At 41.4% G+C, this 27,461-nt stretch overlaps 1 protein-coding gene across 1 annotated transcript in view; it reads left to right on the top strand.

Moving 5' to 3' along the window:
- The first annotated feature begins 1,007 nt into the window (after positions 1–1,007).
- Positions 1,008–27,461, top strand: part of LOC110888484 — a 53,797-nt gene continuing 27,343 nt past the window's right edge. The window contains exons 1-2 of the mRNA XM_022136009.1: positions 1,008–1,073; positions 2,755–3,142. Of these exons, the coding sequence (XP_021991701.1) occupies positions 1,008–1,073; positions 2,755–3,142 (454 nt within the window). The remainder of the gene's footprint in view (positions 1,074–2,754; positions 3,143–27,461) is intronic.

Genomic DNA, 27,461 nt, shown 5'->3' with positions numbered 1-27,461 from the left:
TAGATATCCGAAAGTCTTTGTTTACCCATACTGTAGCTAACAAATAATCAGTTAATAAACACATAATCACAAAATGGTAATCAGTAAAATTAAGTATTTTGCTGAATACTTAAATCAGTAGTAGGCTTAAATCAGTGGCTCTGATACCACCTTTTCCTGTCACGGCCCACGTGCCCGGTTTGACCCGGTTCGAGAGCCGTGGGGCAAGAATCCCGTGGTATTTAATTTAAAGCGACAGCGGAAGTCTTTTTAATATAGGATCTTTTAGTATTAAAAAGGCCCGTTTACATAATTTGGGGATAAAACCCTGTAATTTACAATACATGATTTCACTAGGAAATCTTTATTTCTCAAAACATGTTTCTTTTATTCATTTATACTGAGCCACTTCTCTAAGCTTGTAGTGCTTCACGGCACTTTTCTTAGATTACAACAGATCACCTGAAACATGTTTGAAAAAGGTTTTGTCAGCGGGGAAATACTGAGTGAATCATTCATTTTACTGAAAATGACACATTTGCTATAATTCACAGTATTAAGAGAGATTACTGTTTTGGTCAAAAATTACCGAAGCAATTAAGTGATCAAATTAGTTAAGTGAGGTAGTGTGCTAAAAAGTGTATTGAAAATATGCTTGTTAAGTTGTTTGGAAAAACAGTGTTCAGGATACGACTCAGGATATTGAGCTGTATCTACGATCAAACAATGAGCAAAAAGTAAAAGGATTGACACGAGATGTACGAGGAAAGCCCTTGATTAATCTAGATCGCCGGCATAAAACCTCGGGAGCTGACACTCGTAGCTGCCTAGTTCTTCTTATTGCTTCAAACTTCAGGATACAGTGCAGGATATTGACCAGATCGCTAAGTGTTACAATGCTTTGTGTGAGAGTACAAGCTGCGAGAGAACAAGTGTGTAAGTGTAGTGAGTGTAGCTGTGATGTCCTATTCGATCTGGTATACCCATCTATTTATAGTAACGAAATGTAAACTAAAACTCCTATAATCATGGGATGCTCGGAATATTCCAATGTGAATGTCGAAGACCGAGTAAAGCGGCTTCAACGGCTTCTTGTGAACGACTTGGACCGAGTCTTCAGTAGAAAAGGTCTTCATGAATGTTGCTAGCTTCTAACCCACGTGCCTGCACATAATCCGTTAGTAACCCTGAGGATACCATTCAGGATGTTACCAATATCCTGAATCAGCATCCCGGATGTGAACAGATATCATATAAGCAAGATATAATTCAAGATAATTCTCAAGATATGGGCTCAGGATTTCACCCATAACAATTGTCCCCAAAAAATGTTACCGTTAAGTATCCTGGTCACTAACGGTTATATTTTTTCCGGAGAACGAGGCAATTAAGTGATAAGACCCATGATGTGACTGCTTGTAACCGATCAGTCTATATTTACTCATTGCTCCCTATATCTTCTCATTCTTATCTTCTTTTAACTATATCCGAAGAGAAAAAAGGTAAACATTTTCTCTCTCAACTTCATCTTCCTTTTTTACCCTCTTCAATATTCCGGTAACATCATGACAAGGCAGACAAGATCCAGCTCCGGCGATTCGGCCCCCACATTCATTCACCAGAATATTCTCCAAGATCCGGAGAAGGAAATATGCTCTTTCGACAGTGCCCACTTGTCGGCCCTCAAAACCTTCGGCATCTTCCCAAAAGGGACGGTGTTCCGGCCATTTGATCGGGAAATCTGATCGGATATGGTTTCCGACGAGTGGTTATGTTTCAATGCTTTCCCCTTTACTCTAGGGCTACAATTTCCTTTTTCTAAATTTATCACCGAGTTTTTCAACCTCACCAAGATTTCTTTTAGTCAAACAATGCCAATGCTTTGGCGGGTCCTGTCTGTTCTTGATCAGATCAAGAACAACCATATCCCTGATCTTTTTGTTCACGACCTTCCTTTAGCATATCGGCTTAGATGTCATGGCTCTTGTCGATTTTGTTCTATTCCACCTCCAGTGACCCACTGATTCTCCGAGCCACCAGGAATGAAGAGGAATGGAAATCCAAGTTCTTTTTTGTAAAAAGAGATTCAATCCCTGGTGGGGCGGATTATCCGGTGAAATGGTTAAAAAGGGTAGGACTTAGGGTTTTAGGACAATCCTGTCTTATATCCTGCCACGTATCTTGAACTGACTTTGTTATTTCCTTGTACACAGCTGATTTTAGGAAGCTTACACCTCCCTTTGCTGAATCACAGAAGAGAATTGACGCCATCAGACTCCTTCCTGAAGCTGAAAGAAGTTTCAACCCATCTCCACCGTCTCCAAGCCCTCTTTCCAGTGTAAACATGTCTGGTAAGGATCCTGTTCAATATCCTGCATACATGCTTTTATTTGAAATATTTAGGAAAGAATTTTTACTCCCTGTGTGCAGATTCCAGCAAAGTTCCAATCCTCCTTGACCTTGACGAACTCGACAGCTATCCTACTCCAGTCATGGTCAAGAAAGAGACACCTGCTGCCACCAGCTCCAACCCACTGCCGGCCCCTAAGGCTAACCCAAGGACCCGTGCTTCCACAGCAAAAAAGACGAAGGGCTTCGAAATTAGTGTCCCAGGCTCCGAGGGGTTCTCCTATGATGAACTCAGCTTTTCTGACTCCTTAGAGCCAATGACATCCTTCCTCAACAAGGTAATATCCTGCTACATATCCTGCATATATATCCTGATAGGATATCTTGATTAATATATTCTGACCCATACCTGAAATTAATGTGCAGGGCCTTCAGCATCTGCTCCACCTGTATAATGATGCCTGCGGTACTGTCGCACTCCACGAAGCCAGAATCAAACAGCTCGAAAGCACTGTTGCTGACCAAGGTGCCATTGCTGAAGCAAAGTCCCCGCATTACGAGAGCTTGATGAAGAAGGTCACCCAAGAGGCTGAGCTCAAACTTGCCACCGCAGAAATGGATCACGAGCAGGCCATGGTTTCTTTCCGGGAAGGGATCAAGGCCCCTGCCATCGTCTCCTTGCTACAAGCCCGCATCAAGATGGCCTACGGGGCCAAGGAGACAGGCCTCGTATGCCCGGCCTGGCCGGTTGACTCTTGGGCGGCCAAACTGAAGAAGCTTGGAGGAAAAGCTGTGCCACTCCCCGCAGAAGCCGGTGAGTCCTCTAAGTCAGCAGAGGTGGTGGATCAGGCTGGAGACAAGAAGGATGCTGGAGCGGATGCTGGTGAGGATGCTGGGCAGGATGCTGGTGAGGATGCTGGTGCTGAGAAGCCAGGGAAGGTTGGAGAGGATGCCGCTGTGTGAGGGCATCTGAGTGGGTGATGATGGATATTGATGCTTAGGCCGGAGCCCACTTTTTTAGATTTGATGGTTGGTGTTTTGAACAATTTACTTTTCTTGTTTGAAGAATTTTAATTTCCTGCACGTAGACAATATGATGGCCAAAGGTGGAGGGATCCTGAGTTTCAGGACGAAGCCCTTGGTCATCAGTTAGTATGGTTTATTTTGAACGCTTTTAACAAGTGAAGGTGGAGGTATCTTGGGTTCCAAGACGAAGCCTTCATTTGTTAAGTAAATATGTTGGAAAACTAATCATGCTTTTGGTGGATGGGTCTCGGTTTGAGACGAAGCCAAAAGCATAATCTTTTGCTATGTTAATAATATAACCCCTTTTTTTGCTTTATTCCTTTCATTACATGAATTTTACTTATGAAAATTGTTTTGTTTGAGAACTCTTGGAAATATTATCATCTGAGAATATAAGTATCTTAAGAGATATCCTGGTCAGGATATCATCATATAACTTAGAAAACTTAAGTCTTTTGAGAAAAGGAGAGATCATACCAAAGGCTCTTGGAGAGTCAAATCTAATCTTCCACCTTAGGAGTGTCCCCAGTGCACAGTTATAATCTTGGATCCAACCTTTGAATAGTATAATATATGTCCCCTGTATGTGACACAGAAATGCAAATGTATTCATGCTCTGGCTTGAATAAATTCCAAACACCTCGAGGCAAAAACCTTGTTATCCTAAAATGAATCCTCAACATACTAGGGTAAACCCTTAATATCCTGGGGATAAACCCTGAGTTTCATGCGCTACAGGCGAGAGTGTACAAACTCCAAGTCTTAGAAAGGTGAAAACCTTTAAACCTTAGAGAGTATGAAAATACCCTTTCGTGAGAGAGGGTGATCAATCCTCATATACCTTCAGGATCCAGGATATAGCCAGCAGTAACGAAGTTGTCAGCCACTTTTACATGAACTGGTCCCGCTACCTTGAACTATACCTAGATAACTTGCGCTCCAGGCGAGGTGTTTAAACCCAATTCGAAAGAACGGTGAATACCTTTAAACCTTTGAAGGGATCGAGATCCCTTAAACGTGAGAGAGGGGGCCAATCCTCTAGTCTTCCGATTTGTCCCGAATGCAAATCCTGGAGCTATATCCTGGAGCATATGCTGCAAAACAACTATAAAATAAGGTGGGTGTTAGCCTGGCTAACACCCCTCCGATGCTTAAGTCAGTATTGGGTTCAAGATAATACATAAATATATTTAAAAGAGATAGAGTACATACCATTAGGATAGAAATTAAATTCTATTCTTACTTGAAATGGAGCTTTAAGTGTATTGCATTCCAGGATCTCGGTAGCATATCCCCTTCCATATTCTTGAGTCTATATGCTCCTTTCCCTGCTTCTGATTCAACTTCATACGGTCCTTCCCATTTTGGAGCTAGCTTGCTATCGGCAGGATTAGTGGTATTTTGAAAAGCATTTCTTAGCACCTAATCACCAACTCGAAATCTCCTAGTCCTTATATTCTTGTTATATGCCCTGGATATTCTTTGTTGATATGCTGCCATCCTTAACTTTGCTGCATCCCTTTTTTCATCTATAGTATCCAAATCTTGACATAAAGCCTCAGGATTCCGTTCAGGATCCTGTAGGATAGATCTTGCAGTAGGTATTGTCATTTCCGTTGGAATCATTGCTTCTGCTCCAAATACCAAGGAAAATGGGGTCTGGCCTATCGCATTCTTTACCGTCGTCCTATCAGCCCACAAAACAAAGGGTAATTCTTCTGCCCATCTTCCTTTTTTGGCTCCAAGTCTCTTCTTTAAGTCATTGACAATTATCTTTTTTGAGGATTCTGCCTGTCCATTCGCTTGAGGATGCACCGGAGTAGTGTTAGGGGAGGATTTTCTAATAACCTGTGATCCTTAATTGTTATCCTAACAATGATCCTTACTTCTGTGACAGATAGTGATCCTCAGAAGAGCTTCAGGATCAGGATCATGGATCACCTTAAGGATCCTCATACTAACGATTGTTTGTTCGAATTTCGTATTATTTTGCAGGAGTAACAAGCTTGACCTGGTCTTGGCAACGTTGCTATGGAATATTCCACGGGTATTTCGCACACGTTTGACTGGAAATGGACGTTGTGGAGAACGTGGGAGCATGGCACAAAAGTCAGATAGTTTGTTAGCATAGTTAACTTCTATTTTTAAAGGGGCAACGAGTTAGTAATTAGAACACTTAGCCATTTTCAGCTACACACACTCTCGTACAATTACACTCTTGAAGCATTCGGCAAACACTTAACAGTTTTCACACACTTTTACACATTTCACTATAGTGATCCTTGTTCCTAGCTCGTTACTATCCGAGGTTGTAAACATTTATTGATTAATTTGAGCTTGGTGATCGGTAGTTTCCATCACCCGAGGTTTTTTATGCCGGAGATCATTCATTGATCAAGGGCTTTTTCCTTGTATAAATCCTTGTGTCGTTTGTGCAATTTACATTGAAGTGATCCTTATCATTGTTCCTCATTTCAAGCATCATACCCCATAACTAAGAGTTTGGTTGCATTATCCTCATCAAATTTTTGACCAAAACAGTCTGGCGCCCACCGTGGGGCAATTGGTGCTTCATTCCTAAGAAGTTTTTCTGTTGGTGATCATTCCGGTTCATTGCATACAAGTACATGGCTTCATCATTGAAGAATGCCTCTACTGCAATGTCTGCGGTCAATTCATCTCAGGGCATTCCACCTTTGCCTCCACCACCTGCTGGATCTCAGAAAAATGCTGAGAAGAAACCAACTCCCATTTTCTTCAAACCTCCAACTTCTTCTGCTTCTTACACTCCTACTACTAGTGACATGTTTACTTTGATTTTGCAGATGAAGGATCATATACAGCAACAGGATAAGACCAATGAAAGGATTCTCAAAGAAATCAGAGATCTCAAGAAACAAAAGAAAACGGCAGAGGATCATTCCCCACTGGTGCCCAGATCTTTGAATTTTGATACTCCGGTGATTACTTCTCAGCCATCAGTGGTTCCAGATGTTCAATATGTAGGTGGACCAAAAGGAGTGCACTACGGATCAACAACAGTGACTCAGGCATCAGGCTCATATTTCCAGCCATCAGGATCCTATCCTCAGCATATGGGATCCTTCACGAGTTCGGGAGGATACTCAGGAGCGCAGCAGATTCAGGGGTTCTGGCCGTTTCCAGGATCATCCCAGGTTCAAGGATCCTCCTTTGTTCGAGGATCATCCCAGGTTCAAGGATCCTCCTTTGTTCCAGGGTCATCCCAGGTTCAAGGATCCTCCTTCGTTCCAGGATCATCCCAGGTTCAAGGATCCTCCTTTGTTCTAGGATCATCCCAGGTTCAAGGATCCTCCTTCATTCCAGGATCATCCCAGGTTCAAGGATCCTCATTCGTTCCAGGGTCATCCCAGTTTCAAGGATCCTTCCAGATGCCAGGATCCTTAAGAAGTTTGCAAACAGGAAGTTCAGATGTCCATCAGGGAGATTTTATTCCGATGCAGACCATTGCTTGTACTGGTCCTTCGGTCATTCCAGAGTCTCAACAATATGGGTTCACATCCGGTGTTCCTAATTTGAACCCGGTGGGAGGTAACACTCTTAATAATTCTCTTACCACTAACCATGGATTCATGCAGGATACAGGTATCAACCATGCCATGGCCAGAGAGTTGCAAAAGTTGAAGGATATGATATCAAGTGTTCCAGGAGTGGTCAAACCTATCCCAGAGATTGCAGATGGAGGCCATAAGATATCTCGTTTTGCACCACCAATTTGTGATGCTGAGATACCCAAAAGGTTCCATGTGCCAACCATGAAGCTGTATGATGGTTCGACGGATCCTGAAGAGCATATAGCACAATACAGGGAAAGGATGGAGATCAATCCAATCCCAGAAAGGTTAAAGGAAGCATGCCTGTGCAAAGGATTCGGATCCACTCTCACAGGATCTGCCCTTAAATGGCTGCTAAGTCTTCCCCCCTACTCTATTACCTCATTTGCTAATCTAGTTAACCTATTTAATAATCAGTTTTCTTGTAGTAGAAAATTTGAACGTTTAACTAGTGATTTATATAGGATAACCCAGGGTCATAATGAATAGTTAAGGGATTACATTACCAAATTTAGTAAAGAATCCTTAGACATTCCCAACCTGGATATAGCCACGGCTGTTGAGGCCTTCAAAATGGGATTGCTTAGGGATTCATTGTTCTATGATGATCTTGTTATGACACATTGTTAGGGCTGGATTTTTATATATATATATACATGATCCTTATATATGATCCTAACCAGTGATCCTTGTTTCTTTGGCAGATAGTGATCCTCGGCAGAACTTCAGGATCAGGATCACGGACTATTGTAGGATCCTTGTGCTAACAGTTACCTTCGATTAATTCAATATTATTTTGCAGAAACATCTAGCAGGATCCGCTCTTAGCATCATAATCAAGGGACGCGTCTTCATAATTATGGCATGAGCTTAATCGGAGATAGACGTTGCAAAGGATATGGAAACTTAGCTTAATTTAAGGGCGTCAATTTAGGCTAGATTGTCTTTTATTTCTAAAGGGGTAATGAGCTGATTATTAGTCCTTTTACCTAAAATAGGTCACCTACACTTGTATATAAATCACTCTTCCTCATTCGGAAGAAACAGACGACGACACACAACACAATTCTCACACGCTTAGACACTCGAAACTATAGTGATCCTTGTACTCAGCTCATTATCATCCGAAGTTGTAACTATATTTTTCTTATATTGAAGTTGGTGATCGGTAGTTGCCATCACCCGAGGTTTTTTATGCCGGAGATCATACATTGATCAAGGGCTTTTTCCTCGTATAAATCATTGTGTCTTTGCATATTTCTCATAAAAGTGATCCTTTACTTTTATAATTAACCAAGCATCATACCCCGTTTACATAAAGTTTGGTTACATTATCCTTGTGTGATTTTTGACCAAAACAGTTTGGCGCCCACCATGGGGCAATTGGTGCTTCATTCATAAGAAAACCTTTTGTTCGAAATCATTTCAAAGAATTACATGGCTTCATCATTGAAAAACATGTCCACGGCAATGTCTGCAGTCACCTCGTCCCAGAACATTCTGCCTCCACCACCGGCAGGATCCCAGAAGAATGCTGAGAAGAGACAAACTCCTACTAATTCTAAAACTCCATCTCCTTCTGCTATGAATTCTTATATTCCCAGTACTAGTGATGTATTTACTTTGATTTTGCAGATGAAGGATCGTATGCAGCGGCAGGATGAAACTAATGAAAGGATCCTCAGGGAAATTGGAGATCTCAAGAGACAAAAGAAAACGGCAGAGGATCATTCCCCACTGATGCCCAAATCCTTGAGCTTTGATACTCCAATGATTACTTCTCAGCCATCAGGAATTCCAGACGTGCAAATTATGGGAGAATCAAGAGGATTGCACCTCGGATCGACAGCAATGACTCAGGCATCAGGCTCACACTTTCAGCCGGCAGGATCCTATCCCCAGCATATGGGATCCTTCATGAATTCGGGAGCCTATCCGGGAGCACAGCAGTTTCAAGGATCCTACTTTATTCCAGGATCATCCCAGGTTCAAGGATCCTCCTTCGTACCAGGATCATCCCAGGTTCAAGGATCCTCCTTCGTTCCAGGATCATCCCAAATACCAGGATCCTTCCAAATACCAGGATCCTTCCAGATGTCAGGATCCCTAAAAAGTTTGCAAACAGGAAGTCTAGATGTCCATCAAGGGGACTTCATTCCAATGCAGACCATTGCTTCCACTGGTCCCTCCGTTATCCCCGAATCCCAACAATATGGATTCACTAACTTGAACTCAATGGGAGGTAACACTTTAAATAATCATCTTACTACTAACCATGGATTCATGCAGGATACAGGTGTCAATCATGCTATGGCCAGAGAATTGCAGAAGCTAAAAGATATGATCTCAAGTGTTCCAGGGGTAGTCAAGCCTATCCCAGAGATTGCAGATGGAAGCCACAAGGTATCTCGCTTTGCACCACCAATTTGTGATGCAGAGGTACCCAAAAGGTTCCATATCCCTACTATGAAGCTGTATGATGGTACAACGGATCCAGAGGAGCACATAGCACAATACAGGGAGAGGATGGAGATCAATCCTATCCCAGAAAAGCTGAAGGAAGCATGCCTATGTAAAGGATTTGGATCCACTCTTACTGGATCAGCTCTTAAGTGGCTGCTAAGTCTTCCCCCTTACTCTATTACTTCATTTGCTAATTTAGTTAATTTATTCAATAACCAATTCTCTCGTAGTAGAAAATTTGAAAGATTAACCAGTGATTTATATAGAGTAACTCAAAGTCATAATGAATCATTAAGGGATTACATAACTAAATTTAGTAAAGAATCCTTGGACATTCCCAACTTGGATATGGCTACGGCTGTTGAAGCCTTCAAAATGGGACTGCTTAAGGATTCATTATTCTATGATGATATTGTTATGACACCATGCAGGAACCTAGATGAAGTAAGAACTCGGGCACTCAGGTTCATCCGGCTAGAGGATGACAAGAGGATCCAGGAGAGACAAGTAGGATCCTCAAAACAGGAGAAGCAAGGATCCTCCAAGAACAACAAATTCAAATCCTACCATAGAAATGAGAACCAGAATGTGCATGCTGTTGACCAAGAAGAGGATGATGAAGATTATCCTCCAATCTCAGAATATTGTTTTTCCGTTGATAATCAGGAACTAATCCTTGCAATGCAGAATCTAGGTGAAAAAGCTAGGTGGCCCAGGAAGAATGATAAACCATCCGGGACTAAAGACAAGTCAAAATGGTGTGCATACCATGAGGATTTCGGGCATCTAACCGAAGAATGCATAGCTTTAAGAAAAGAGATTGGATATCTGTTAAGCAAGGGGCACCTAAAAGAACTGTTGGGAAGAAAAAAGCAAAGGACTCAGGATCCTGAAAGGATCCCTGAAAAGGCTCCAGCACCTCCGGCAAATGCACAAGTGATCAACTTTATTTCCGGAGGATCAGACATCTGTGGTACATCCTTCTCGGCGGCCAAAAGGCATGCAAAGGAGTCAAAAATGGATAATGGAGAAAGACCTATTAGAACATCAAGTGTCTCAGAGGGGAAGATGATAACGTTTGATGAGGATGATCGCATTAACATTCAGGATCCTCATCATGATAGTTTAGTTATTACTCTCTTTATCTCTAACCATTTTGTCCGCAGGATCCTTATCGATGGAGGAAGCTCAGTAAACATTATCCAGCTTGATGTTCTGAAGAAAATGGGTATCCCAGAATCAGACATCACACCAAGATCCTCCGTGCTTGTAGGATTCAGTGGAGAAACGAAGAAAACTCTGGGGGACATCAAACTCCCAATCTACGTGGAAGGACTACATAATTATCAAAAATTTTGCGTTATTGACTGTTTATCTTGTTGCAATGTTATCCTTGGCAGGCCCTGGATACATGATATGAAAGCAGTCCCATCCACCTACCATCAATGTGTGAAGCTCCCTAGCCCATGGGGAATAATCAAGATCGACAGTGATCAGCAGGAGGCTAAGGATTGTTATACCTCATCCATGAAGCCAACCTCGAAGCCAAGGGAGCAATAGCAATTACAGTATCCTCCGAGGAATGTCTTGGAGGCAAGGGAACAAGATGTGGACGAAATCCTCTTGGATCCTAGTGATCCTGAATCAAAAATCTATATCGGATCAGGGATCCTTAGCAAGATGAAAGAAGACTTAATATCCTTCCTCAAAAGAAGAAAATCTACCTTTGCTTGGAAACATGAAGATATGACAGGTATATCTAAGGATATTATTACTCACAAACTTGGCATTGACAGGTCTATCAAACCAATCCATCAAAAAAGGAGGAAGTTTGCACCGGAAAGGAATGCCATTATCCAAGAAGAAGTAGAGAGACTACTTCGAACAGGTATGATCAGAGAGGTAAAATATCCAAAATGGTTAGCCAATGTGGTCGTTGTCCAAAAGAAAAACGGAAAGTGGAGGGTATGTGTTGATTTCACTGATTTAAATAAGGCATGTCCCAAGGATCCTTTCCCATTACCCCACATTGACTCCATGGTGGATGCAACAGCGGGGCATGAACTGTTAACCTTTATGGATGCATCATCTGGATTCCAACAAATTCAGATGGAACCATCTGACCAAGAGGATACAGCCTTTATGACCCCAACAGGTTTGTATTGTTATATTGCCATGCCTTTTGGATTAAGAAATGCAGGTGCAACATATCAAAGGCTGGTGAACATGATGTTCAAAGATCAAATTGGACAAACTATGGAAGTATACATAGATGATATGGTAGTCAAATCAAAGAAAGCTGAGGATCACCTAAGGGATTTGGAGGAAGCATTTGATATCCTTGATAATTATAACATGAAGCTTAATCCTTCAAAGTGCCACTTTGGTGTTAAGGCAGGTAAATTCCTAGGATATATGGTAACCCAGAGGGGCATTGAGGCAAGTCCGGAGCAAATTAAAGCACTAGTAAACATCAAGTCCCCTGCCAATGCTAAGGATGTGCAAAGGCTAACAGGCAGGATAGCAGCTCTGAACAGGTTCATATCAAAATCCTCAGAAAAATGTAAAGAATTTTACGATATCCTAAGGAAGAACAAGAAGTTTGAATGGACTGAGAAACATGAGAATGCTTTACAAGCCCTTAAAGAATATATGTCCTCAGCACCAGCATTATCAAAGCCCGAAAAAGGAGATGTGTTATCCTTATATTTGGCGGTATCCTCAACCGCTGTAAGTGCTGTCCTTGTTAAGGATCACGAAGGTACACAATATCCTATCTACTATGAAACCAGAGATGTCAGGAAGAATGGCTAAGTGGGCAGTAAAGCTTAGTGCCCATGATATAAGATATGAGCCAAGAACAGCCATTAAATCCCAAGCACTAGCTGACTTTGTGGCTGATTTCAGTAGTGATCTACAAAAAGAAGCAGAATTGGAAGTCCAACAGCTGGATGAGACCAAGGATCCTTGGATACTACACACTGATGGATCCTCAAATGTCAAGGGCACAGGGCTCGGGATACTACTAAAATCGCCACAGGGGGACATAATACCCCACTCCATATCCTGTGAGTTCCAAGCAACTAACAATGAGGCTGAATATGAAGCCTTAATTGCTGGCTTGCAAATTGCTAAGGATATGGGGGTAAAATATCTTAAAGTATATGTAGACTCATTATTGATCACCAATCACTTTAATGGATCCTATGCTGTTAAAGGTGAAAAACTAACCAAATATTTAGAGATAGTCAAAGAATTGGCACTCTCTTTTGTTTCTTTCAGCTTAACACAGGTACCAAGGGAGGATAACACGGAAGCTGATGCATTGGCCAACTTAGGATCATCCTTAAAAATTCCAGAAGACATAAGTATCCCTATCATCTATATCCTGGCTCCTGCTATTGAAAATCAGGTGGCCATGGAAATAGAAGAGGATACTGCAGTAATCCCTAGTGAAGAAGCTCAATCTTATTCAGGATCATGGATCTCACCAATCATGAGATACTTGCAATACGGGGAGATTCCGATGGGAGAAAATCCTAGAGCTTTCAGGATTAAGGTATCTCAATTCACAATCTTAAATAATGTATTGTATAAACGATCTCTTGCAGGATCATATTTAAGATGTATCGAGGATCCTGAAATTGAAGAAGTATTGAGAGACTTTCATGAAGGAGATTGTGGAAACCACACTGGGGGCAGGGCATTGTTCTCAAGGATCCTTAGAACAGGATACTACTGGCCAACCATGAAAAGGGATGCTGTAGAATATGCTAGGAAATGTGATCCTTGTCAAAGACACAGCAATATCCTTCATCAACCAGCTGAACTGCTACACCCTATACCATCCTCTTGGCCATTCATGAGATGGGGGATGGATATAGTTGGCAAGCTCCCTAAAGCACCTGGTGGAAAAGTATTTATGCTTGCCATGACTGACTACTTCTCTAAGTGGATAGAAGCTGAAGCTTTTGCTCAAGTCAGAGAAAAAGAAGTTATATCCTTTATCAAAAGAAACATTATAACTAGATTTGGCATTCCCTCTGAAATTGTATGTGATAATGGTTCCCAATTCATTGGAAGCAGAACTACTAACTTTTGTGACAGTTGGGGAATCAAGATGATAACATCAACTCCAGTTCATCCACAGGCCAATGGCCAAGCAGAATCATCCAACAAGATCATCATCAACAATCTGAAGAAGAAGCTAGGATCCAAGAAGGGAAAATGGGCAGAGGAGTTACCTTATGTGCTATGGGCTGATAGAACAACTCCCAAGAATGCCACTGGTCAAACACCTTTTTCTTTAGTATTTGGGGCAGAAGCAGTGATCCCAACAGAGATGGTGATCCCAACTGCTAGAACAAGTGCTCGTGATCCTGAAGAAAATGCTGCAATCCTGGCTCAGGATTTGGATACTATTGAGGAAATCAGGGATCTGGCTAGGATAAGGATGGCAAGCTACCAACAAAGAATGGCTGGTGCTTACAACAAAAATGTTAGGATAAGGAAGTTCCAAGTCGGAGATATGGTGTTGAGAAAAACATTCCAAAACACTATTAATCCTGCTGACGGGAAGTTAGCACCAAAGTGGGAAGGCCCTTACTTGATTGAAGCTGAAGCAGGAAAGGGGGCATACAGATTGCTAACTATGGAAGGAAACTTGTTACCAAGAGCCTGGAATGTTGTTCACTTAAAGAGATACTTTATGTGAACATGATCCTTCAAGCATGTGATCCTTACATTGAAGTATCCTCAAAGAATCCCGGTGATGTCAGTGATCCTTACTCTGGTAATGTCCTTATCTTAAAACTATTACATTTCCTTACTCTTTACCAAAGGATAAGGATCCTGTATCCTTCATCCTCTTCTCACGAACCATTTGAGTTATGATAGTTCAGGTATCTACAGCATATCGTCAAGGATCTTCAAAAGCAACGCAGATCCTTGGGCTTGTCCCCAGTTATCCTTGGGATTATCCCCAGTTTCCGCCAGCAGCGCACGATGATCCTGATATAGTTCACGTCTTTGGGACCAGTACCCACTTCCGGGGCTGACAACCTCATCGTACTGGCTACACCTAGGATCCTACGTATAATGGTAGACGTACCATACATCCGTTCATAAGGTTTCTAACGTTTTCACGTTAGCTAAGGTTTTGACATTTTCATGTCACTAAGTTTGGATAGTCGCCAGTAAGGGCCATACTCCAGTTTACATACGATCCTATGGGCTTGTCCCCAGTTATCCTTTGGGCTTGTCCCCAGTTATCCTTTGGGCTTGTCCCCAGTGATCCTTTGGGATCATCCCCAGTTATCCTTTGGGCATGTCCCCAGCTACTAATTTATCTTTTACATTGGCTTAGTCCCAAGTTATGTTCCATTTTTCAGGTTCTCGAAGTTAAACAAATAAGGATCCTTAATCCTTATTATCCGTTAAAATTTCACTTATGGTTATCTTGATTAAAGGTTAGGATCCTAACTTGGATCCTCAGGTATGATCCTTGACTATTTTGATTATACTAAACAACCCTTACACTTTGACAACTAAACCTATGATCCTTGAAATTGATTGCTTCAAAAATTTTCAGTGTCAGGATATCTGATCTAGGATCATATCCTAAATTTATTAAACATGGTTTGCTCAACTCTTGTTACTCTAACAAATATGTTTCTAAAACAAACTGGAAAATAAGAAGATAAATAAAGGATAACAACACGAGATAAGCCAGAAAGATTAAAGTTATATTATTAACAAAAGGATCTTAAACCCTTTCAAAAAGTTGTCAAAATTGCCAACCCACATTTCTACCAGCAAAACGTGGCCCGTCCACATGGGTTGGCAAAGGGTGTCCATTGTCTATGCGGTCTTAGCAGGTGCAGGAAATTAAAGGCGGCAGGATCACAAAGGCTTCATCCCCCAAACAGAGGATCCCTCCACCTTTTGTAATCCTACCTATTGTCCAAAGGATCCAGGATCCTTAACCCTAAAAACTATTGTTCAAAGATTACAGACCATCAATTGTCTCAAATACCACAACCACAAACCACTACCAAGCTTAAAAAATTGGGCTCCGGCCTAGTCACAAATATCCATCATCGCCCAATCATGCAGCTTACACCTTTGCTGCCCCATCACCACCAGCTTCTCCGCCCTGATCCTTGTCAGCATCACCACCCTCCAGCATTGGGATATCCTCAGCTTCATCCTCGTCCTCCAGTTCCGCCAGTCTTGCCTTCCAACCCTATCTCCTATTTATAATCATGATTTGCAGGGATGTCACCTCAATGACGTAATGAGCGCAACGGCTAGTCCGGTTGTAACGGCTAGTTATTCGGAGTCGCCCGTTGGAGATAAGATCAAAACAAAATACAACTCGTTAATTTACAATAAACTCCTTATATTTTGGGGGCAATTGTTAGGGCTGGATTTTTATATATATATATATACATGATCCTTATATATGATCCTAACCAGTGATCCTTGTTTCTTTGGCAGATAGTGATCCTCGGCAGAACTTCAGGATCAGGATCACGGACTATTGTAGGATCCTTGTGCTAACAGTTACCTTCGATTAATTCAATATTATTTTGCAGGAACATCTAGTAGGATCCGCTCTTAGCATCATAATCAAGGGACGCGTCTTCATAATTATGGCATGAGCTTAATCGGAGATAGACGTTGCAAAGGATATGGAAACTTAGCTTAATTTAAGGGCGGCAATTTAGGCTAGATTGTCTTTTATTTCTAAAGGGGTAATGAGCTGATTATTAGTCCTTTTACCTAAAATAGGTCACCTACACTTGTATATAAATCACTCTTCCTCATTCGGAAGAAACAGACGACGACACACAACACAATTCTCACACGCTTAGACACTCGAAACTATAGTGATCCTTGTACTCAGCTCATTATCATCCGAAGTTGTAACTATATTTTTCTTATATTGAAGTTGGTGATCGGTAGTTGCCATCACCCGAGGTTTTTTATGCCGGAGATCATACATTGATCAAGGGCTTTTTCCTCGTATAAATCATTGTGTCTTTGCATATTTCTCATAAAAGTGATCCTTTACTTTTATAATTAACCAAGCATCATACCCCGTTTACATAAAGTTTGGTTACATTATCCTTGTGTGATTTTTGACCAAAACAACCATGTAGGAACCTAGATGAGGTAAGAACCCGGGCACTCAGGTTCATCCGACTAGAGGATGATAAGAGGATCCAGAAGAGATTAGCAGGATCCTCAAAACAAGAGAAGCAAGGATCCTCGTTCAAGAACAACAAGTTCAGATCCTGTAACAAATCTGATAACCAGAACGTGCATGCTGTTGATCAGGAAGAGGATGATGAGGATTATCCTCCAATTTCTGAATATTGTTTTTCTGTTGATAACAATGAAGTAATCCTTGCGATGCAGAACCTAGGTGATAAAGCTAGATGGCCCAGGAAGAATGACAGGCCAGCTGCAACCAAAGATAAATCAAAGTGGTGTGCATACCATGAAGATTTTGGTCATCTCACAGAAGAATGCATTGCACTAAGAAAGGAAATTGGATACTTGCTGAGCAAGGGGCATCTAAAAGAATTGTTGGGTAGAAAAAAGTCAAGGACTCAGGATCCTGAAAGGATCCCTGAGAAAGCTCCGGCCCCTCCAGCAGATGCACAAGTAATAAACTTTATTTCCGGAGGATCAGACATTTGTGGCACATCCTTCTCAGCAGCTAAAAGGCATGCAAAGGAAACCAAAATGGATAGTGGAGAAAGACCCATTCGAACATCAAGTGTCTCCGAAGGAAAAGTCATAACCTTTGATGAGGATGATCGTGTTGATATCCAGGATCCTCATCACGATGGTTTAGTTATTACCCTTTTCATTTCTAACCATTTTGTCCACAGGATTCTTATAGACGAAGGAAGCTCAGTGAACATTATCCAGCTTGATGTTCTGAAGAAGATGGGTATCCCTGAATCAGATATCATACCAAGATCCTCCGTGCTCGTGGGATTCAGTGGCGAAACTAAGAATACCCTGGGGGACATTAAACTTCCAATATACATCGAAGGCCTACATTCTTATCAAAAATTTTATGTTATTGACTGTTTATCTTGTTGTAATGTTATCCTTGGCAGGCCCTGGATACACGATATGAAGGCAGTCCCATCTACCTACCATCAATGTGTGAAGCTCCCTAGTCCTTGGGGAATAGTCAAGATTGATAGTGATCAGCAGGAGGCTAAGAACTGCTACACTTCATCGATGAAACCAGCCTCGAAGTCAAGGGAGCAATAGCAATCAAAGTATCCTCCAAGGGATGTCTTGGAGGCAAGAGAGCAGGATGTGGTAGAAATCCTCATGGATCCTGATGATCCTGAATCCAAAATCTATATCGGATCAGGGATCTTTGGCAAAATGAAAGAAGACCTCGTATCCTTCCTCAAAAGGAGGAAAACTACCTTTGCATGGAAGCATGATGATATGACAGGTATATCTAAGGATATTATCACTCATAAACTTAGCATTGACAGGTCATTCAAACCAATCTATCAAAAAAGGAGGAAGTTTGCACCGGAAAGAAATGCCATTATCCAGGAAGAGGTAGAGAAATTGCTCCGGGCAGGTATGATTAGAGAGGTCAAGTATCCAAGATGGTTGGCCAATGTGGTTGTTGTTCAAAAGAAAAATGGAAAGTGGAGGGTATGTGTCGATTTCACAGATTTAAATAAGGCATGTCCCAAGGATCCTTTCCCATTACCCCACATTGACTCCATGGTGGATGCAACGACGGGTCATGAACTGTTGACTTTTATGGATGCTTCATCTGGATTTCAACAAATTCAGATGGAACCATCTGATCAAGAGGATACGGCCTTTATGACTCCAACCGGTATATATTGTTATATTGCTATGCCGTTTGGATTAGGGAATGCAGGTACAACATATCAAAGGCTGGTGAATATGATGTTCAAGGATCAGATTGGACAAACTATGGAGGTTTACATAGATGATATGGTGGTAAAATCAGTAAAAGCTGAGGATCACCTAAGGGACTTGGAGGAAGCATTCGATATCCTTGACAAATATAACATGAAACTTAATCCTTCAAAATGTCACTTTGGTGTTAAAGCAGGTAAATTCTTAGGATACATGGTGACCAAGAGAGGCATTGAAGCTAGCCCGGAACAAATCAAAGCCTTGGTGAATATCAAATCTCCTGCCAATGCTAAGGATGTCCAGAGTCTAACAGGCAGGATAGCAGCTTTGAACAGATTTATATCCAAATCCTCAGAGAAGTGCAAAGAATTCTATGATATCCTAAGGAAGAACAAGAAATTTGAGTGGACTGAGAAGCATGAAAATGCCTTAAGAGCTCTCAAAGATTACCTATCCTCAGCCCCGGCCTTGATGAAACCAGAAAAAGGCGATGTGCTATCCTTACATCTTGCAGTATCCTCAAAAGCAGTAAGTGCAGTCCTTGTTAAGGATCATGAAGGTACACAACATCCTGTCTATTATGTAAGTAAGAGTTTACTTGATGCCGAATCCAGGTATTCACACCTTAAAAAGCTTATTTTTGCATTAATCATGGCATCTACTAAGTTGAGACAATATTTTGAAACTCATGTTATTGTTGTTAAAACTAATTTTCCAATTAAGAATGTCCTCAGGAAACCAGAGATGTCAGGAAGGATGGCTAAGTGGGCAGTGAAGCTTAGTGCCTATGATATAAGATATGAGCCTAGGACAGCCATCAAATCCCAAGCATTGGCTGACTTTGTGGCTGATTTCAGTAGTGATTTACAAAAGGAAGCTGAGTTAGAAGTCCAGCGGCTAGAGGAGACCAAGGATCCTTGGATACTCTATACTGATGGATCCTCAAATGTCAAAGGCACAGGGCTTGGAATACTACTAAAATCGCCACAGGGGGACATAATACCCCACTCTATAGCTTGTGAGTTCCAAACCACTAATAATGAGGCTGAGTATGAAGCCTTGATTGCTGGTTTGCAAATTGCTAAGCATATGGGGATCAGGTATCTTGAGAGATAGTCAAAGAGTTGGCACTCTCTTTTGTTTCCTTTAGTTTGACACAGGTACCAAGGGAAGAAAATACAGAAGCTGATGCATTGGCTAACTTAGGATCATCTTTGAAGATCCCGGAGGACATAAGTATCCCCATTATCCATGTCTTGGCTCCTGCCATCGAGGATCATGTGGCCATGGAAATAGGGGAGGATTCTGCGATTATCCCTAGTGAGGATACTCAATCTCATTCAGGATCAGGATCATGGACCTCACCAATCATGAGATACTTACAACACGGAGAGATTCCTACAGGAGAAAACCCTAGGGCTTTCAAAATTAAGGTATCTCAATTCACAATCTTAAATAATATGTTGTATAAGCGATCTCTTGCAGGACCATATTTAAGATGCATTGAGGATCCTGAAATCCAAGAAGTTTTAAAAGACTTCCATGAAGGAGATTGTGGAAACCACACTGGGGGCAGGGCATTGTTCTCAAGGATCCTGAGGATAGGATACTACTGGCCAACTATGAAAAGAGATGATGTGGAATATGCTAAAAAGTGTGATCCTTGTCAGAGACACAGCAATATCCTTCATCAGCCGGCTGAATTTTTACATCCTATATCCTCCTCTTGGCCATTTATGAGATGGGGCATGGATATAGTTGGTAAGCTCCCTAAGGAACCTGGTGGAAAAGTGTTCATGCTAGCTATGACTGATTACTTCTCCAAGTGGATAGAGGCTGAAGCTTTTGCCCAAGTCAGAGAAAAGGAAGTTATATCCTTCATTAAAAGAAATATTATAACTAGATTTGGTATTCCTTCTGAAATTATATGTGATAATGGTTCCCAATTTATTGGGGGCAGAACTACTAACTTTTGTGACAGCTGGGGGATTAAGATGATAACATCAACACCAGTCCACCCACAAGCTAATGGTCAAGCAGAATCATCCAACAAGATCATCATCAACAATTTGAAGAAGAAGCTTGGATCCAAGAAAGAGAAATGGGCAGAAGAACTACCTTATGTGCTTTGGGCTAATAGGACAACCCCCAAGAATGCTACAGGCCAGACTCCATTCTCTTTGGTATTTGGGGCAGAATCAGTGATCCCAACAGAAATGGTGGTTCCAACTGCTAGAACAAGTACCCGTGATCCTGAGGAAAATGATGAGAACTTGGCTCAAGATCTGAATACCATTGAAGAAATCAGGGATCTAGCTAGGATAAGGATGGCCAGTTATCAACAAAGAATGGCTGGTGCTTACAACAAAAATGTCAGAATCAGGAAATTTCAAATTGGTGATTGTTTTGGTCAAAAATCACACAAAGGATAATGCAACCAAACTCTATGTAAACGGGGTATGATGCTTGGTTTGTTGAAAAAGTAAAGGATCACTTTTACTATGAAATATGCAAAGACACAATGATTTATACGAGGAAAAAGCCCTTGATCAGTGTATGATCTCCGGCATAAAAAACCTCGGGTGATGGCAACTACCGATCACCAAACTTCAATATATCAAAATATGGTTACAACTTCGGATGGTAATGAGCTGAGTACAAGGATCACTATCGTAATGTGTGTCTAAGCGTGTGAGAATTGTGTTGTCTGTTCTTCCGAATGGGGAAGAGTGTTATATATACAAGTGTAGGTGACCTATTTTAGGTAAAAAGACTAATAATCAGCTCATTACCCCTTTAGAAATAAAAGCAAATCTAGCCTAAATTATCGCCCTTAAATCATGCCAAGTTTCCATATCCTTCACAACGTCCATCTCCGATTAAGCACATGCTATAGTTGTAAAGACGTGTCCTTTGATTGTGATGCTTAAGAGCGGATCCTGCTAGATGTCCTGCAAAACAACATTAAATTCAACGAAAGCAACTGTTAGCATGAGGATCCTATGATGGTCCGTGATCCTGATCCTGGAACTCTGCTGAGGATCACTATCTGCCAAAGAAACAAGGATCACTGGTTAGGATCACACGTGAGGATCATGTATTGTAAAAATCCAGCCCTAACAATTGCCCCCAAAATATAAGGAGTGATTTTGTAAATAAATGAGTTATATTTTGCTTTGATCTTATCTGCAACGAACAACTCGGATAACTAGCCGTTAATCTCGAACTAGCCGTTGCAATCCTTACGTCACTGAGGTGACATCCCTGCAAATCATGATTATAAATAGGAGATAGGGTAAGGATCAATCTGCATTTAAATTCAAGATATACTCCCTTTATAATCTCTACCGAAGATCGATCAGGTATTCTCTTCTTTTCTTTCTTCCTTCTCTTGCTCTGATTTTCTACTCCTCTGTTTTCATTCTGCTGTAAGTATGTTGCTCCGAAATTCTCCTCACAAGGATCACAAGAAGAGCAGTCCCCTAAAAAGCCAAGGGATCATTAAAGACTCTCCTACGGAGAGATGCTGCTTCACTGACGCTCATGTTGATAGGATCCGTCATTGTTTTCCGGCGGATGCTATCTTCAAGTCATTCACCTCCACCGTTTTAAGCGATTTTGTTTCCGAGACCTGGGTGGCTTTTCCTGCAACTCCGTTTACCATAGGATATTTGTATCCTTTTCCAGCCTTCACCCAATCCTTCTTTTCCTTGACCGGCATATCTTATATCCAAGCCATGCCGATGATCTGGAGGGTTCTGTATACCTTCGAGAGGATCATCGAGCAGGAGGGGATTGACTTAGGGATGGCAGAGCTGGCTGATCTTTATGATCTTACCACGTTTGGTTCCTATCGATATTTGCTGAAACGGAAAGCTGGAGAGGATCACCCTGTTTTTAAGGTCACAAAAAATGATACCAACTGGAAGCGACGATTCTTCTTTGTTAGGAGAGATACCATCCCTAACGGGGAGGATCTGCCCAAGGAGTGGGCTACTCATGGTAGGATAGAGGATCCTGGAAGGATCACCATCAGACTTGTCTCTTATGATGAGGATCACTAATGTCTTTTTTGTCTTTTGTGCAGCTATCTCCATTGCTCATCTCAAGTTAACCCCTGCTGCAAGAGAGAGGGTTCTAGCTTTTAAGAAGCTTGATCCTGAAATCAGGAGTTTCCAAATTGCCATTCAAGATTCACAGGAAGTATCCTCCGCATCTGCCACAATGTCAAGTAAGTATCTTCATTAAAAAGTAGTTCTATGTAGGATTTTTAAATTGGTTAAAGTACTTATCTTGTTTTGATTATGTAGGTGCTGGGAAATCTGTCAAGTCTGCCTCCAAGTTCGGTATTGATGAACTCGCCAATGTCAAGCCTTCAAGGAAGAAGACCCCTGCTGCTAGTCCCTCTGCTTCAGCCCCTAAAGCTCCTATCAGGGGTAAGGGAAAGAAGAGAAAGGTTTCTGAGGATCTTCAAGGATTTCCCCTGATCCGCCAGCAGTTTCTTGATTATTTCAACGAGGTTAGGATCACTGCCCCTGTTGGTTATCCTAACGGTTTTGAAACAATGATGGTCTGTACTTAAACAATAGTTTTTAGGGTTAAGGATCCTGGATCCTTTGAACAATAGGTATGATCGCAAATGGTGGAGGGATCCTCTGTTTGGGGGATGAAGCCTTTGTGATCCTGCCGCCTTTAATTTCCTGCACCTGCTAAGACCGCATAGACAATGGACACCCTTTGCCAACCCATGTGGACGGGCCACGTTTTGCTGGTAGAAATGTGGGTTGGCAATTTTGACAACTTTTTGAAAGGGTTTAAGATCCTTTTGTTAATAATATAACTTTTAATCTTTCTGGCTTATCTCGTGTTGTTATCCTTTATTTATCTTCTTATTTTCCAGTTCGTTTTAGAAACATATTTGTTAGAGTAACAAGAGTTGAGCAAACCATGTTTAATAAATTTAGGATATGATCCTAGATCAAATATCCTGACACTGAAAATTTTTTGAAGCAATCAATTTCAAGGATCATAGGTTTAGTTGTCAAAGTGTAAGGGTTGTTTAGTATAATCAAAATAGTCAAGGATCATACCTGAGGATCCAAGTTAGGATTCTTATCCTTTAATCAAGATAACCATAAATAAGGATTAGGGATCCTTATTTGTTTAACTTCGAGAACCTGAAAAATGGAGCATATCTTGGGACTAAGCCAATGTAAAAGATAAATTAATAACTGGGGACATGCCCAAAGGATAACTGGGGACGATCCCAAAGGATCACTGGGGACAAGCCCAGAGGATAACTGGGTACAAGCCCAAAGGATAACTGGGGACAAGCCCAAAGGATAACTGGGGACAAGCCCAAAGGATAACTGGGGACAAGCCCAAGGATCGTATGTAAACTGGAGTATGGCCCTTTACTAGCGACTATCCAAACTTAGTGACATGAAAATGTCAAAACCTTAGCTAACGTGAAAACGTTAGAAACCTTAGGAACGGATGTATGGTACGTCTACCATTATACGTAGGATCCTAGGTATAGCCAGTACGATGAGGTTGTCAGCCCCGGAAGTGGGTACTGGTCCCAAAGACGTGAACTATATCAGGATCATCGTGCGCTGCTGGCGGAAACTGGGGATAATCCCAAGGATAACTGGGGTTGAACCCAAGGATCTGCGTTGCTTTTGAAGATCTTTGACGATATGTTGTAGATACCTGAACTATCATAACTCAAATGGTTCGTGAGAAGAGGATGAAGGATACAGGATCCTTATCCTTTGGTAAAAAGTAAGGAAATGTAATAGTTTTAAGATAAGGACATTACCAGAGTAAGGATCACTGACATCACCGGGATCCTTCGAGGATACTTCAATGTAAGGATCACATGCTTGAAGGATCATGTTCACATAAAGTACTTTTTTAAGTGAACAGCATTCCAGGCTCTTGGTAACAAATTTCCTTCCATGGTTAGCAATCTGTATGCCCCCTTTCCTGCTTCGGCTTCAATCAAGTAAGGACCTTCCCACTTTGGTGCTAACTTCCCGTCAGCAGGATTGATAGTGTTTTGGAATGCTTTTCTCAACACCATATCTCCGACTTGGAACTTCCTTATCCTAACATTTTTGTTGTAAGCACCAGCCATTCTTTGTTGGTAGCTTGCCATCCTTATCCTAGCCAGATCCCTGATTTCCTCAATAGTATCCAAATCCTGAGCCAGGATTGTAGCATTCTCTTCAGGATCACGAGCATTTGTTCTAGCAGTTGGGATCACCATCTCTGTTGGGATCACTGCTTCTGCCCCAAATACTAAAGAGAAAGGTGTTTGACCAGTGGCATTCTTGGGAGTTGTCCTATCAGCCCATAGCACATAAGGTAACTCCTCTGCCCATTTTCCCTTCTTGGATCCTAGCTTTTTCTTCAGATTGTTGATGATGATCTTGTTGGATGATTCTGCTTGGCCATTGGCTTGTGGGTGAACTGGTGTTGATGTTATCATCTTAATTCCCCAACTGTCACAAAAGTTAGTGGTTCTGCTTCCAATGAATTGGGAACCATTATCACATACAATTTCAGAGGGAATGCCAAATCTAGTTATAATGTTTCTTTTGATAAAGGATATAACTTCTTTTTCTCTGACTTGAGCAAAGGCTTCAGCTTCTATCCACTTAGAGAAGTAGTCAGTCATGGCAAGCATAAATACTTTTCCACCAGGTGCTTTAGGGAGCTTGCCAACTATATCCATCCCCCATCTCATGAATGGCCAAGAGGATGGTATAGGGTGTAGCAATTCGGTTGGCTGATGGAGGATATTGCTGTGTCTTTGACAAGGATCACACTTCTTAGCATATTCTACAGCATCCCTTTTCATAGTTGGCCAATAGTATCCTGTTCTAAGGATCTTTGAGAATAATGCTCTGCCCCCAGTGTGGTTTCCACAATCTCCTTCATGGAAGTCTCTCAACACTTCTTCGATTTCAGGATCCTCGATACATCTTAAATATGGTCCTGCAAGAGATCGTTTATATAGCACATTATTTAAGATTGTGAATTGAGATACCTTAATCCTGAAAGCTCTAGGATTTTCTCCCATCGGAATCTCCCCGTATTGCAAGTATCTCATAATTGGTGAGATCCATGATCCTGAATAAGATTGAGCTTCTTTACTAGGGATCACTGCAGTATCCTCTTCTATTTCCATGGCCACCTGATTTTCAATGGCAGGAGCCAGGATATGGATGATAGGGATACTTATATCTTTTGGAATCTTTAAAGATGATCCTAGGTTGGCCAATGCATCAGCTTCCGTGTTATCCTCCCTTGGTACCTGTGTTAAGCTAAAAGAGACAAAAGAGAGTGCCAATTCCTTGACTATCTCTAAATATTTGGTTAGTTTTTCACCTTTAACAGCATAGGATCCATTAAAGTGATTGGTGATCAATAATGAGTCTACATATACTTTAAGATACTTCACCCCCATATCCTTAGCAATTTGCAAGCCAGCAATTAAGGCTTCATATTCAGCCTCATTGTTAGTTGCTTGGAACTCACAAGTTATGGAGTGGGGTATTATGTCCCCCTGTGGCGATTTTAGTAGTATCCCGAGCCCTGTGCCCTTGACATTTGAGGATCCATCAGTGTGTAGTATCCAAGGATCCTTGGTTTCATCCAGCTGCTGGACTTCCAATTCTGCTTCCTTTTGTAGATCACTACTGAAATCTGCCACAAAGTCAGCTAGTGCTTGGGATTTGATGGTTGTTCTAGGCTCGTATCTTATATCATGGGCACTAAGTTTTACTGCCCACTTAGCCATCCTTCCGGACATCTCTGGTTTCCTGAGGACATTCTTAATTGGAAAGTTAGTTTTAACAACGATAGTATGGGTTTCAAAATAATGTCTTAACTTAGTTGATGCCATTATTAATGCAAGAATAAGTTTTTCGAGGTGTGAGTACCTGGATTCGGCGTCAAGTAAACTCTTACTTACATAGTAGATAGGATATTGTGTACCTTCATGATCCTTAACAAGGACAGCAAATACAGCGGTGGAGGATACCGCCAAATATAAGGATAATACATCTCCTTTTTCGGGCTTTGTTAATGCTGGTGCTGAGGACATATATTCTTTAAGGGCTTGTAAAGCGTTCTCATGTTTCTCAGTCCATTCAAACTTCTTGTTCTTCCTTAGGATATCGTAAAATTCTTTACATTTTTCTGAGGATTTTGATATGAACCTGTTCAGAGCTGCTATCCTGCCTGTTAGCCTTTGCACATCCTTAGCATTGGCAGGGGATTTGATATTCACCAGTGCTTTAATTTGCTCCGGACTTGCTTCAATCCCCCTCTGAGTTACCATATATCCTAGGAATTTACCTGCCTTAACACCAAAGTGGCATTTTGAAGGATTAAGCTTCATGTTATAATTATCAAGGATATCAAATGCTTCTTCCAAATCCCTTAGGTGATCCTCAGCTTTCTTTGATTTGACTACCATATCATCTATGTATACTTCCATAGTTTGTCCAATTTGATCTTTGAACATCATATTCACCAGCCTTTGATATGTTGCACCTGCATTTCTTAATCCAAAAGGCATGGCAATATAACAATACAAACCTGTTGGGGTCATAAAGGCTGTATCCTCTTGGTCAGATGGTTCCATCTGAATTTGTTGGAATCCAGATGATGCATCCATAAAGGTCAACAGTTCATGCCCCGCTGTTGCATCCACCATGGAGTCAATGTGGGGTAATGGGAAAGGATCCTTGGGACATACCTTATTCAGATCAGTGAAATCGACACACACCCTCCACTTTCCGTTTTTCTTTTGGACAACGACCACATTGGCTAACCATTTTGGATATTTTACCTCTCTGATCATACCTGCTCGAAGTAGTCTCTCTACTTCTTCTTGGATAATGGCATTCCTTTCTGGTGCAAACTTCCTCCTCTTTTGATGGATTGGTTTGATAGACCTGTCAATGCCAAGTTTATGAGTTATGATATCCTTAGATATACCTGTCATATCTTCGTGCTTCCATGCAAAGGTAGACTTTCTTCTTTTGAGGAAGGATATCATGTCTTCTTTCATCTTGCCAAGGATCCCTGATCCGATATAGA

Source organism: Helianthus annuus, chromosome 11 (genome assembly GCF_002127325.2).
Source record: "Helianthus annuus cultivar XRQ/B chromosome 11, HanXRQr2.0-SUNRISE, whole genome shotgun sequence".
In the NCBI taxonomy this organism is placed as follows: domain Eukaryota; kingdom Viridiplantae; phylum Streptophyta; class Magnoliopsida; order Asterales; family Asteraceae; genus Helianthus; species Helianthus annuus.
This window is presented reverse-complemented; position numbering and strand designations above follow the sequence as displayed.